The sequence below is a fragment of the Echinococcus granulosus genome, assembly GCF_000524195.1.
Source record: "Echinococcus granulosus chromosome Unknown EG_S00025, whole genome shotgun sequence".
In the NCBI taxonomy this organism is placed as follows: domain Eukaryota; kingdom Metazoa; phylum Platyhelminthes; class Cestoda; order Cyclophyllidea; family Taeniidae; genus Echinococcus; species Echinococcus granulosus.
Genome location: NW_020170405.1, coordinates 668894 through 681356, shown reverse-complemented (window position 1 = coordinate 681356; position 12463 = coordinate 668894). Strand labels below are relative to the sequence as shown.

The following is a 12463-nucleotide window of genomic DNA, read 5'->3' as shown; positions in this document are numbered from 1 at the left end:
CGTTAAGGTCAAGCATCCCCTCAGTTGCGCACTAATTTGGTGACTGGCACGGTTGGCTCGTGGGTGTTTCTTTGCTGCACCGACTACGTTGTAATGGCTGACGCGGGAGGTTGACCTGTGGGAGCGCCGAGGACGACGCTCAAAAGAGGAGGGAGGCTATGTAATACGATAGTGGTTTATTCCTCGGTTCTGGTGAGGCGCCACTTTTGTACTTCGAATTAGCCCCCTTGTACCTCGCTGGGTGGGCTGGCCTTTTGGGCCATGCCAATAGCCCAGACACCTTCTCCGTGCTGAATATATATATTCTGCCCGAGTATTTTGTCTTCTTTCGTCCTCAGGGAGTCACGGGACGCTACACATGGTTAAATATCAATTTGCAGTGCTTCAAGTAGTGATTTTTTTGCCAAGAAATAATGAAGTTAAGCCCAGATTCAACACTATGATGCCATTTATAATCACATGGAATTGTTGCAAAAAATCCTCAGTCATTCGTTTTATTTATTTTTTATGCGTTCATCGCATTCTGTTTCCTAGGGAAAGGTGCAGAATGAGCACCTAATTAGGAAGTGGGTCCCAACAACAAGGAGTCTCTTTATGCTGCCATATAATTTTTGCCATATACCGCAATTAAATACATTTAATAAAAAATCCTGCTCGAAAAGAATTTTCTTGCCGCTCTGATGCGCCCCTCACGTACCAACCTTAATTCTTTCACCGCACTGTGCATCTTGTTTGGATTCATTGGTTTCTCCATTCTAACCTGTTGTCCCGCGTTCCCCATATGAATGAGGCTTCAAAGTGAGTCTTTGTAATTTACGCTTTTTGCTATGTAGGATTAATTCGTCAGCAACAATCTGCGAAAACTCTGCGTGAGCGTATTAACGCTACGCTTTCCCTGGCAATCTTCTATTTTGACCAAAACAGTTACAGAGCGGCAATTGATGAATACAAGTCTCTCCTCACACTTTATGAAGGTAGTGCATCTGGCGAAAAAATCCAGTTGGCTGTGACTCATAGATTCATTGCTGAGTGTTATTTGGAATTGGGGGATCATAATGAGGCTATCCGACATTCAGGTCTGTTCCTGAAATTTTCGAAGGAGGCGAATAATCCATTGGAGCAGCAGAGAGCCTACGTTACCATTGGTAGATGTTTCCAATGCCGTGCGGATAAGGCTTTTAATGGTGAGGTAGCACGGAGAAGTTTGCTTGCCGCCAAACAAGCTATATCAAATAGCTTGAAAATTGTCGCACAACTTACCGACTTAACGGCTTCCCAAAGTGCGGAGATGAAGGCTGTTTCGCTTCTTAACTTCGGTGAGATGTCAAGTATTTGTTCTCTTTTTTGTACTTGGACGCTATCTTTTTGTTACTTTGGCGATACTTTGCCTCCACTGGTGCAGCTGCTTTTTTTCTTACCAAGTCGTGTTGTCTCTGAATTGGCATTTCTAATTGCCTTTTCTTTCTCAAAGGTCATGTTCTTCGTTCATGTGGCGATTTCGAGTCAGCTCACTCAAAGTTCGATCAGTGTATTAGTATTTCTCGCAAATACTCTTTAACGAAAATTATGTTTCGTGCTGCATTTCAACAAAGTGAACTAGCTCTTTTCCAATGGCCATCAATAACTCAGAGTCGATGTCGCCCGTCTGACCTGCTGAATCATGTGGAAGCGGAGAATTTATTACAGGCGGTTAAGCTATGCAGGTACGTCTCCACTTTCCTCCTTTACTTTAGTCAAACTTTGAAGTTTTATAATGTACAATGCTGTGCGGACAAAGAAGCCAAGATCCTTCGACGAAATCTGGAGGAACTTTTGGCACAGCTATATGCTGGAAAGGGGGAGTATAGGACTGCAGCTAAGGTTTACCGGCAACTCTCACGTGCGGATCCTGAATCGGGTCTAAATTTTAAGCACCTCTGTGGAAAATGTGAGTGCATGTCTATTTTTTATCATAGCGTTATTTTGAGGCCTTAAATTGGAAACTATTACCACCAGAGCTCAGGTGAGCCCATGTGACACAACTGAAGAAATGCTCCAAATCTCAAAGTACTACGAAAAACTTGGTGACGTCCTTTCCACGATGGATCTTCATGGACCCGCCTACCGGTGCTACCAGCAAATGGTTTGTATTCCTTCGACTACTACAGCTTTATTATCTAGACGCTGTGGGCTGAGGTAGCCTTCTCTAGTCAACGACAGGACGCATGTGGTAGTGATTATACGCAACGACTAGCAGCACTAGCTAGGCAGGTGGATTCCGGCCTTGTGTCGACGGCTGAAGCTTGCGCTAGCTTGAGCGCCTACGCCTTCTGTGCTCACTTCTATCGTCAGGAGATACTCTTCACCCTTAGTCTGACCGACTATTCGCTACCAAAAACTCTTAGCCCCAGTGATGAAGAGCTCGCCCAAAGTTGGCTGTCCGTCTCTAGGGCTCTCATCCAAGCGCCGAAAAATACGCCTCCTGAGTTTTCTCTCCCCGATTGCGCCAATTTACCTGGTTCAGAAACCCCTGAGAAGGCTCTTAAAAGTGCTTTATCCAAAGCAAAAGCTTGTGGAAGCATTAATGTGATGGTTTGTTAGCTATCGCCTCTAGCTTGATTGTTTTAGCGCGACTGTTTGGATGAGCTGGTTGAGTACCACAAGAGTTGTGGACGAGAAGCTCAAGCTAAGGTCTACTTTGATGAACTTAGTGCTTTGGCTAGCGACGGTGGGAGCCAAATCTGTCGACCATCCACATCTTGTTCAAATCGTTTCCGCGACCGGATTAAAGAGAGCGAGTCTGACCCCGATATGGATATGGATACTCAAAATGAGTCACTTGACGAAGCCGTCGAAGTCCTCTCTTCCGACTCTGGTAGATTCCCACACCATGTACTCGGCTTTTGCTCTGCTCCATACCATTTACAATCTTTTGATCAACTCATGTTTCTTCTATTGCATCAACCTATTTAAGTGAAATAAATTACTGTTTTTTTCCTTTTAGACGTTGAAAAGTGCGTAAATGTTGCTGATAGTGCTGCGGACTTGATTGAATCGCCGAGAAAGCGGCGTAGCAAGGCTCTCTGCCTGAAAGTATAATCATTTACTCTCCCAACCCTTGCTTTATGTAGACCAACCTTAAGGGTGAATCTCCATTGCATGTTGCAGCGATTAATGGAAACCTTGAACACGTAGTCAAATTAGTTGAGGTCATGGTAAGTGTTTTACGATCTTTCATACATAAGTATGTGACGGGGTGGATGGGTCTAGCATCGTCTGTATGGCAACACGGAATAAATTACCTTACAAATAGTGAAGCTTGTATTCAACACCAAGTCCTTTTATCTATCGGTGCCAAAATCAGCCCGAGTTCCAATCTAGAATTTGTAAATCCCCTCTTAGGCGCACCCAATCAATGTACGTGACAGCGCGGGATGGCTCCCCATTCACGAAGCCGCCTTTCATGACCATGCCGATATTGCCATCTATCTTTTGGATAAGGGAGCCCGTCTGGACGATACGGGCTGTCAGGAGGATCTATCAACGCCCCTTTTTGAGGCGATTCATGGAGATGCTCTTAAGACGGCCATCACTCTTGTTAACCGTGGTGCCAACTTGTGGCATGTGTATGCTTATGCTCTGGTTTTTTTTCAACTTTTCCTGTATTTTTCTATTTCACAAAGTAGCTTAGTTTTCTTTCATCAGGTTCCATTATTATGCAATTGACTTCAAAGGATCTTTTTTGGAATATTTGAATACCTTTCCATTGTCTACAAATGTAGCTTCTAATATGTTGAAATGTAGCATTCTAGAATTTATCTTCTGATTAATAATATGCTTTCTCTGAAAGATTTAACTTCGTACGGGAAGTTGTGCGTAGATCTCAAAGCTATGTGGTGACTTTAGATTTCCTCGTTAACAAAACAGACCAGTTATTCCGCTCTTTAAATGGATTTCTTCTAGGCCTTTTAGGCAATTTTAAGTGGTAGTCATCTCTTTCTTCAAAAGAATTGGTACCATTTTTACTCTCTTGAGTTTTCTTTGTTTTAAAATTTAAAATCTCTTCTTTTGAGCCTGTGGGACTGCATTTACCAACTTGATATGTAGTTAACTTATCCGCCTAGTCTGGGCTCTGTGGGTCACTTCTTTTGCTACTACCTTATTTTACCATTGAACAATGAGAATGAATTGAAGGCTTTTCAAAAATTGTTCCAGGAAGTCATGTGTGAGTGTCTTGAGGTACTACATATGTAGTATGTATTAGAAGGGTAATGACTCGATTTTATCGTATTTGTTGCATTTTCTGCAATATCACTAATATACTCCTTGTGATTTATCTGGGACACTTCTACGTGTTTATGGGATGCTCTCATTTGCTAGAAATTGCGAAGGTGAAACTCTCTTTGATCTACTAAACGATTGGCAGCCGAAGAAGCGTGCTTTTGGTGGAGTGGGATCTCAGGAGATCCTTTTTCAACAATTATTGGGTGCAGTGAAAGAGAAGTTGGGGGGTAAGTCGTGCCACCAATTTTCATAGCGAATGTACTATGTGCAGTGGACTCATTTTCTAGTTTATTTTGGTTTGTAATTCTACCGACTATTTATTCTTTTCATTTAGATTCCTACGAGAAATGGTGCTCTTATCGACCTCCGAAATCCGCCCCCAAGACCTCGGTTCGGACACCAGGATCAGTCATCATCGTCGATGATGGAGAGGACGAAGTTGATACTACAAAAATGGGTGTCGAATCTCCACTAGTGGTTAAAATGAAGAAGAAATCAGCCTCCTCGCGCCGTCAAGTGATCAGTTCAGACTCTGATGAGAAAGAGGAAAAGGTGAAGGAGAATAGGAGTGAGAAGAAGAGGGAATCATGGTGCGGCAGGTCGAAGTCTTTTCAACGTAACTGTCGCCCCGATTCTTCATCAAAAAGAGCATTTGACAAGTTAAATTATAATTCGCCTGCCGTTATCGACTATCGCAATGCTATGAAGGCGGTTGGCAGTTCTGCTGCTCGGTAAGTCTTCTTTTTCCTTAGTATCCTCTCACTATTAGTCGACCAAGGACATTTCGGCTCAATAGTTATTTGTTTGCTCACTAATAAGTCGACTTTGAAGTATTATAACGGTGACTTTGAAAATATACACAAATTCAAATGGCATCCTTGTCCGGATAAAATTGCATTCTATTGATGCATTGTCTCTAAACAGCTGATGTTAGGTAGCCATTGCCTTTAAGGTGGCGTTGAAATAGTCATTCTTGTTTTTCAGCTCCAATTATGTGTTTTGTTTAAAAAATGTCGTCCTAATGCATGTAATATGTTTAATAGCATTGTGATTATGCAAATGCAATCGTTGGACGACTCAGTGAATGTTCAGACTCCGAGCGTAGTCATTTTACCTTGTCAAATACAAGCATGGTTAAATTCGCATGATCTATTTTTTGATTAGAAGTCGGGAACCGTTTACACACACGATGGTACTGAGGGTTTCCGGTTTCATTTTAAGTTGGGGTTGACTCAGTTGCATCCCGCCTTGATCACAACAACACCAGAACATAGATCACACAATTTGACCAATGGCCTATGTACACTATGGACATCAATCATATTTATATGGTGTAGGCGTTTCTGTAAAAATGATGCTGAAATATATCTACTCCCTTTATTTGTTTCATGATTTTATCCATCCAAGTAGATTTTTTTTTGCCTAATGTTATGACAGACCTAACAGCTTCATACATGTTTTCTACGTGCTGTTGTTAACAGTTCATCTTAGTAGCTATCTATTTAGGCAATGCATAGCATTCGAGTTAGCCACTTTGACTGAAAAGGTATACATTCAACATGCGGTAATCTGATAGGAAGCCTGGGATACATTGCCTTTTTTTCATTTATGCCAAAAGACGTCCTACGACTAGCGGTGGTGTTGCAAGTAGGAAGCTATTGAGTACTTCCCCTGACTCCGGTGATAGCTGGCTCGAGGATGATGGGCAAGGAGCAAAACGGAAGGAGAAAAAAAAGAAGAAAATTGATCTTTCTTCGCCTGTGCCCTTCCACGAACCTCCACCGCGGTACAGAAATTCATCTACCAGTTAGTGACAACTTTATCCCCCATTCCTTTACTAATGTATTAACTGTTCGTTGCTAGATTTAATTGTGCTTTATTTTAGGCTTTGAGTGTCCTTCAGCCTCCCGTCCTTTTGAGCCAATGGAATTTGATCCTAGTGAGGCATTTTCTTCTACTCAAGTCGAGTCATGCATGCCTTCCCAAGCACCGCCAACTGTGGTCTCTTCCCTCTCTCCAGCACAAATACCGCCAGCATCTCCTGCTCCACCCTCTCTACAAAAGGAGCTCTCTCAACCATCCCAGACGGCAGGTTTGTATCTTCAACATCAGTTTGTTGATGCTAAAATCATCCTCGAGAGGGTGACCTTTTAGGCTTTTCCGATTCCTTATTCTCCCTTACAGGTGTGGTCTGGTGTACTGTGAAGGTTACGTTTTCGGATATCTCTCTTCTGTTACCTATCGACTCACAGTAAGTAGAACTTTCAAGGTGCTAATGCCTTGGTTAAAAATACCGAACTTTTCATAATTATTCGACTAACTTTTAATTAATCCCTGCTGTCTCATCTCCATTGATTGCAAAAGCTTTTGCACTTGCTTTAGCATTTTTTCTTTCGTGTGGACAGGTCTTGTAATAGTTTATTCATTTTTAAAGCAAAATCACCAAACACGAGGTGGTACACAGTTACATGACACCAAATAAATTTAAATGGCAGAATTAAGGACAAGGTTATGACCGCGGATGTCTCGTTTGAACTGTATCGATGCAGTGTTTCGTTTTCATACCTTAACGCACAGTGTAATGGCGATGTATGCTGACATTTCACTCAACGATTAACATAAAAGTAGTGGTTTACAAATGGACGGCCGTTAATTCTACACCCCAAAGATCACAGTTGTGCATTGAGGAGACGTAAGACCTGTGGTCCTTGGGTCTGTCTGGTTTCGATGGAGTAATGATCGCGATTTCTTGAAGAAAATCGTCTAAGCGGCATTTTTGTCATGCAAAACGAAAACCCACAAAATTTGACCATAGAGCACTTCGAAGAAAGCATTGTTTTATGATGAAGTACATAATATTTTAGAATACTTATTACTTCTCAGCACACTACCATGGTATTTTTCCTACACCGTTTCCGCTCAGATCTCGCACTGTAAAGTGGCTCGCAGACGAGGCATATCGTCGCCACCAGCTACTTCTTGATCAGGAGGCCTCTGCACCTGGCACTGGCCATATCCGCATTCGCACATCTGACGGAGCTCTCCTTTTACCAACCGATCTTCTTTGTACGGTTCTTCCCTCTGCTGCCAGTCCTCACACCACAATTCCAGAGTTGATGGCGGATATTGTCCAACCCACTAAACTCCCTCAAGCGCTCCCTCGAGTTTCCTCCTTAGGTAAGATTCATTTTGTCTTCCCACTTGATACACCTTCGCTATCAGGCAGCTTTGGGTCAATTTTATAATTTTTAAAAATGTATCTCAGTTAAATGAATAATTCTCACCACGGTCTCTGGCGTCATTTGAACTTAGTTTTGTAATATTAGAAGGTATGAGGTTTGATTGGTCTCTTAACACTAAACTTTAACTTCGGTGGCTTGATTCGATGACTTATCAATTTGAACTGTTGTTCAAGCTCAACATGATTTTGTCGTCAAGTAAATTATTTTGTTAAGGTACCTAGTATTCAGGATTTTCCTATGTAATATCAAATTTGATGCTTCCTGATTGTCATAATGTTATGACTTCATTTTGTTGCTCCTCTTTAGAGTGCTAGCATTCAATTCTAGATCTCAATGTATTTTAGATATTCCGCCTTTCAATATCTTTGATTCGAATTATCACTGCAATCCTGATCAAGACAAGGATGCTTTCAGGAGAATAATCCATTATTTATTATGGTTGTGCAGATGAGCCAACTCGTGTTGCAACCGGATTATTGCAGAGTTCGAGTCACCTCCCTTCCTCCCCGCTGCATCAATCCGTAATGGCTGCTGTGGATACGGGATGCTTGGACCTTTCTTTCCAGGCACTTGGAGCACGCGGATGTGCAGATGCTCTATTAGAGTACGTAAAAGCGAGGCCTAAGTCTCGACCTCTTAGGAAACTCCGTCTCGATGGTATGTCCTCCCTCTTCCTCATTCGCGCTTACAGTATTCCTCAAACTTGCCACTTTTTTCGAAATTGCTGTTTTTCAACTGTATAGATTCTTACATTTCGTTGATACATCAAGCAAATTCTACTTGTTACTCTATTACCTTCTGTTTCCCTTTAAACTCGCATCCTAGCATGCTCCCAAGACCATTTCACCTAATGTTTTCTAATTAATAGTATATTTTCAGTTACATCGTTTTCTAATGTAGTTCGTCATTATTTCTTCTTTTGTACGTCATCTGACCTTGAATCCAAACGGGTACTTTTATTGAAGGTAACTTGCTATCCTCGATGGATCTCTTACCAAAGTGTTCCTCTGACAAATCCACTTTTCTCTCGGCCTTTCAACAAGTTCTAACTCCTCATTTGATGGAGTTTTCAGCTATGGAAAATTTCCTCACCCTCGAAGGCGTGCTAGCCCTCCTTTCCTCGGGACTGAATGAGTAAGCATTTCCTAAATACTCGTTTGTGTGAGTGGTAATGTTGACCCACCCACACCTAATATTATAACTTATTCGTTGAGTTTGAAGTGCGCATCCTCCAGATAATGTTACTCCTGCCCAAAAAAATTTTTAGTGGTACTAAAATCACTGTCATTAGGATTAGGTCTTTTTTAATGGACTCAATTTAATTGACGACTAAATTGTGATATTCTTCACCAGCTCATAGCAATAGAAAGTGCCGTCAACGCGAGTTTACCTGTGAAATCTTGACTTTTAGGTCCAATTCACCTACCAATCATTTGATTCGGCTATGTCTTAGTTACAATCCTCTCTTTTGCCAACTGAACAATGCCACCACCGCCACGGGCGTAGGTACTATCAGTGGTCTTGCGTCTATGTCAGTCCTGCCGAACTCGCTTGCTGCTGAGAGCGTTGTGCCTGGCTCTGAGGACTCTGCTATCGCCGCAACGCCAATGCTTTCACGACTCCTTGCCCTTTGTCCGCGACTCACATGCCTTCAACTGGTGGGATGTGGCGTTACGCCCACTATGTGGGAGCTGGCCACGATGCCCCGTTTTGGCAACACCGAAATATTCCCTTGGCAATCGCCTGAAAGTCAGTTTTCAAAAGCCATTGCCCCCATGAAATTCGTGGTTAATAATAGTGCCTTTTAACTGTTCCAAAACGTTATGTGGCTCGGCTTTTGAGGATCGTTGCTGGAGAGAAATAGTGTTGCTGTTTCGAAAATCCCGAGCCATTAAGGAAGCTTCCTAAGAAATTTTGCGTGCTCGTTCATGAATAGTCTTCAAGCACCGGCTTTCTACATTCATTATGGATCTGGATAGAGGATTGCAGACGACCTCCCGATGGCAGCTATCATTTAGCACGGAATTGACACCCTGTGGCAATATTATGCGGAAGAATTACTTTGTTTAATGATTTTTATGAACACCTTAATACCGGCTTACAGCAAAACCCCGTTATTTAAGTGGGATCAAAATATGTACTCTCATTTGTTGGAATTGTCTAGTGAAAGAACGCTTCAGGGAACCGTTTTATGGGTATGAGGAAGCCAAAGTAATAGTTCTACTAACTAGTCTATAACTTATGCTCATCGTATCATTTCCATTAATGAGCTGATTTGTTTGTAGCTAGCGTCCACCGCACTTTGTTGCAAATGAAATTGAACAATTCTGGGATGGAAGTGTGTGTAACTATTTCAGATACATCATTATTGCTGGATACAAAGTGGAGTTACTGTAACTTCTTAATAACTAGGATGTGTAGCTGTCAAGATTTATTCCTCAGGCTACGGCTTGAGTTTTGTACGCTGGCTAGGATGCGTTTAAATTGTTCCCATCAGTTAGGTGCGTCATCCGGCTCGACGTTCGCTCACCTCACTGAATTGGACATGAGCCTGAATCCGCTCTCATCGCGGCTGATCTCCACAGACGAAGACTTTCTTCTTGACTTGCTTACACCCCCAGAGAAGAAAAATCGACCCAACCTTTCGTCTCTTCGTGTTTTACGTCTCCGAGGAGGACTAGCATCATGCACAGAGGAATGCGCAACTGCTGAACTCTTTCTGGGAGGCGATGTATTATCAAAAGGGTGTTGGATGCTCTGCGAGAGTACTTCAAAAGGTGCCGACTCAAGGCCATCAGGAGATGCGTTTATTGCTTGTCTTGCGCGCTTTCTTGATTCGGTAAGGGTGCAAGAGTAAGTTGCCTTGGATCATTTCGCCGTAACTTACCACGGTTAAATTTTCAAATTTCAGGGCAATTGTAAGATTCAGGCACTGGATGTCGGACAGTGCAACTTGACGGAGGGGTGTCTTATGAACTTTCAGAGGTGCGTCTTGACACACTTCTGCGGCAAATAATTTACCTCTACGTAGCACATTAATCACTTCAAAATTGTGCCTAGTCGCCATCGTTAATTAGCTGTTTGTCCAGATGCAAATCCGTATGCTCCAGATTTCTTGTCACCTTTGGATGGCGCGTGATATTGACTGATGGTCATTTCCCTGTGTTTAGGTTGCTGGCAGCGCCGAGTACAACACTTACTTCGCTGCTATGTGATGGGAACTCGTGTTTGCAAGAGCCTGCTGTGTGGGCCGATCTGCTGTCAACCACCGCACAGGCCACCTCTGCAACGGTTTCCCTCTCGATCGACATCCCTTTGTGTAGGTTAACAGCTCTTTAGCCTATATGCAGCCGTGCCACAATAGGATTTATCTGTGGAACCATGCCTCCGATACTTACGCTTGATTTGGACGATACTTTGCAAAAAATTATCAAACTTACTTTTTATATCTTTCTGTTGTATTGTAGATTAGTGACTGTTATTCATCGGTGAAGGAAATTTCAACAATCCCTGTTCGCTGATGCATTAAGCAGTGGTGTGGGAAAGAATACTGGTGATCCAAAAGTGCAGAAATGCATTTCACGTCTAGAGTTATTCACTAGTCATCCCAAGTCATGTGTTAAATGCTAAGAGTGATGTCTCTGGGTGAGATACGCAGTCAGGCATTTGCTCCACGGAATTGAAATTGCCTCCGCTCCACCAGTGAATGGGATATGGGGTCATTTTTTGACAACGTCGCTTTGCATCCATGCGATCTTAAAGAAGCAATATTATAGTGCATTGCTGACTGTTTTATTACTAAACTTAGGCTATTTGCCTTTTTGGACCTGGTACGCGTGGGTGATACTTAACAACCCTTTGAATCAGTTTTCAATTTGCACGGGCTTTTCCTGTGTGCAGCCTTAAACCACGTTACTCAGGACAAGTACTGATTTTATGGGAGTTGTATTTCTTTCTTTAGTGTTACTATTTAAGCTTTCACAGCCCCTTGTCTCTACACTTTTAATATATCATTTATAACTACCGAAACTGCACAACTTTCTGGAGTTGTATGCATTCATCTTGGTCTGAACAAATAACCTGTTTCATCCCTTTCCTAATGTTTTCATTTCCCGATTTAAAACAGGATGGCCTGAAGAATCCCATTAATGGCTGATTTGGGTAAAACTTTATGGACACTGTGCTTCTCCTCAAATTACTGAGGTGGCTCTTTCTTGAATGCATGTGTAGCGAGAGTTGAACTTTAATTTGGTCGCAGACTAGTACTGAACACGACTGCGGTGGAAGAAACGACGAGTTCTGCTTCATTAGTTGTGTGATCACCAGCCTTGGTCCTACACTATGTTGCATTGCTCAAAATTCCATTTTTGGTACCCACATTTGAATACAAACAACCAGTGATGAATGATGTGGTCGCCTTGCTCCCCTCCCTTGCCTCCAGTCGAAACAGATGCCGACTTGGTGCTCGCGACGGAGGCAGTTTCTCGCAAGATGTCACCGATCACTTGTGCGACCCCGCTGCAAGAATTTGCCCTCATCAGTCCAACTGCTCTCCCTTGGCTGGAGGATCGCCTTCCTATAGGGAAGAAGGTTGCCCTCTCCCCTGCTGTGATGGCTGCCCTGAAACAGCTTGACTCCAATGACAACTCCCACTCTGCCCGCCTCCTGTCCCACGTCGCAGTGTGTTTCGCGAACCGCTTTCGCGAACAGGCCAATGTCTACTACCGACCACACCGCACTGTCTTTTCCATCAGATGAACGCATTTCGTATGGAAGGAAGACCCTGCTTATTCTCATTCTTCTTGTTGGCGTATTTAAATCTCCTTGGAGCGTTACACACCCGCAATTATTTTGTACAAAAACTTGATATTTTGAAATAAACTGTTAACTAGAAATTGTCGCTTTTGGTTGTTGCTGGTTCTAGTTGGTTTTGAGTTGCAAGTTTGGTCGATGAATGT

The 12463-nt window shown here is 42.7% G+C and overlaps 1 protein-coding gene across 1 annotated transcript in view; it reads left to right on the top strand. All coding sequences in view use genetic code 11, as the record gives it.

Moving 5' to 3' along the window:
- EGR_04210 (NF-kappa-B inhibitor-like protein 2) overlaps positions 1-12263 on the top strand; it is a gene marked incomplete at both ends in the record, with an annotated part of 14555 nt that extends 2292 nt beyond the window's left edge. The window contains 21 exons of the mRNA XM_024493459.1: positions 848-1189; positions 1747-1927; positions 1968-2122; positions 2161-2571; positions 2608-2854; positions 2984-3072; positions 3111-3194; positions 3382-3621; positions 4406-4490; positions 4598-4994; positions 5840-6069; positions 6149-6355; positions 6448-6514; positions 6759-6852; positions 7128-7440; positions 7953-8162; positions 8385-8470; positions 10003-10344; positions 10417-10490; positions 10616-10824; positions 11947-12263. Of these exons, the coding sequence (XP_024352160.1) occupies positions 848-1189; positions 1747-1927; positions 1968-2122; positions 2161-2571; positions 2608-2854; positions 2984-3072; positions 3111-3194; positions 3382-3621; positions 4406-4490; positions 4598-4994; positions 5840-6069; positions 6149-6355; positions 6448-6514; positions 6759-6852; positions 7128-7440; positions 7953-8162; positions 8385-8470; positions 10003-10344; positions 10417-10490; positions 10616-10824; positions 11947-12263 (4380 nt within the window). The remainder of the gene's footprint in view (positions 1-847; positions 1190-1746; positions 1928-1967; positions 2123-2160; positions 2572-2607; positions 2855-2983; positions 3073-3110; positions 3195-3381; positions 3622-4405; positions 4491-4597; positions 4995-5839; positions 6070-6148; positions 6356-6447; positions 6515-6758; positions 6853-7127; positions 7441-7952; positions 8163-8384; positions 8471-10002; positions 10345-10416; positions 10491-10615; positions 10825-11946) is intronic.
- Between the last annotated feature and the right edge of the window lie 200 nt (positions 12264-12463).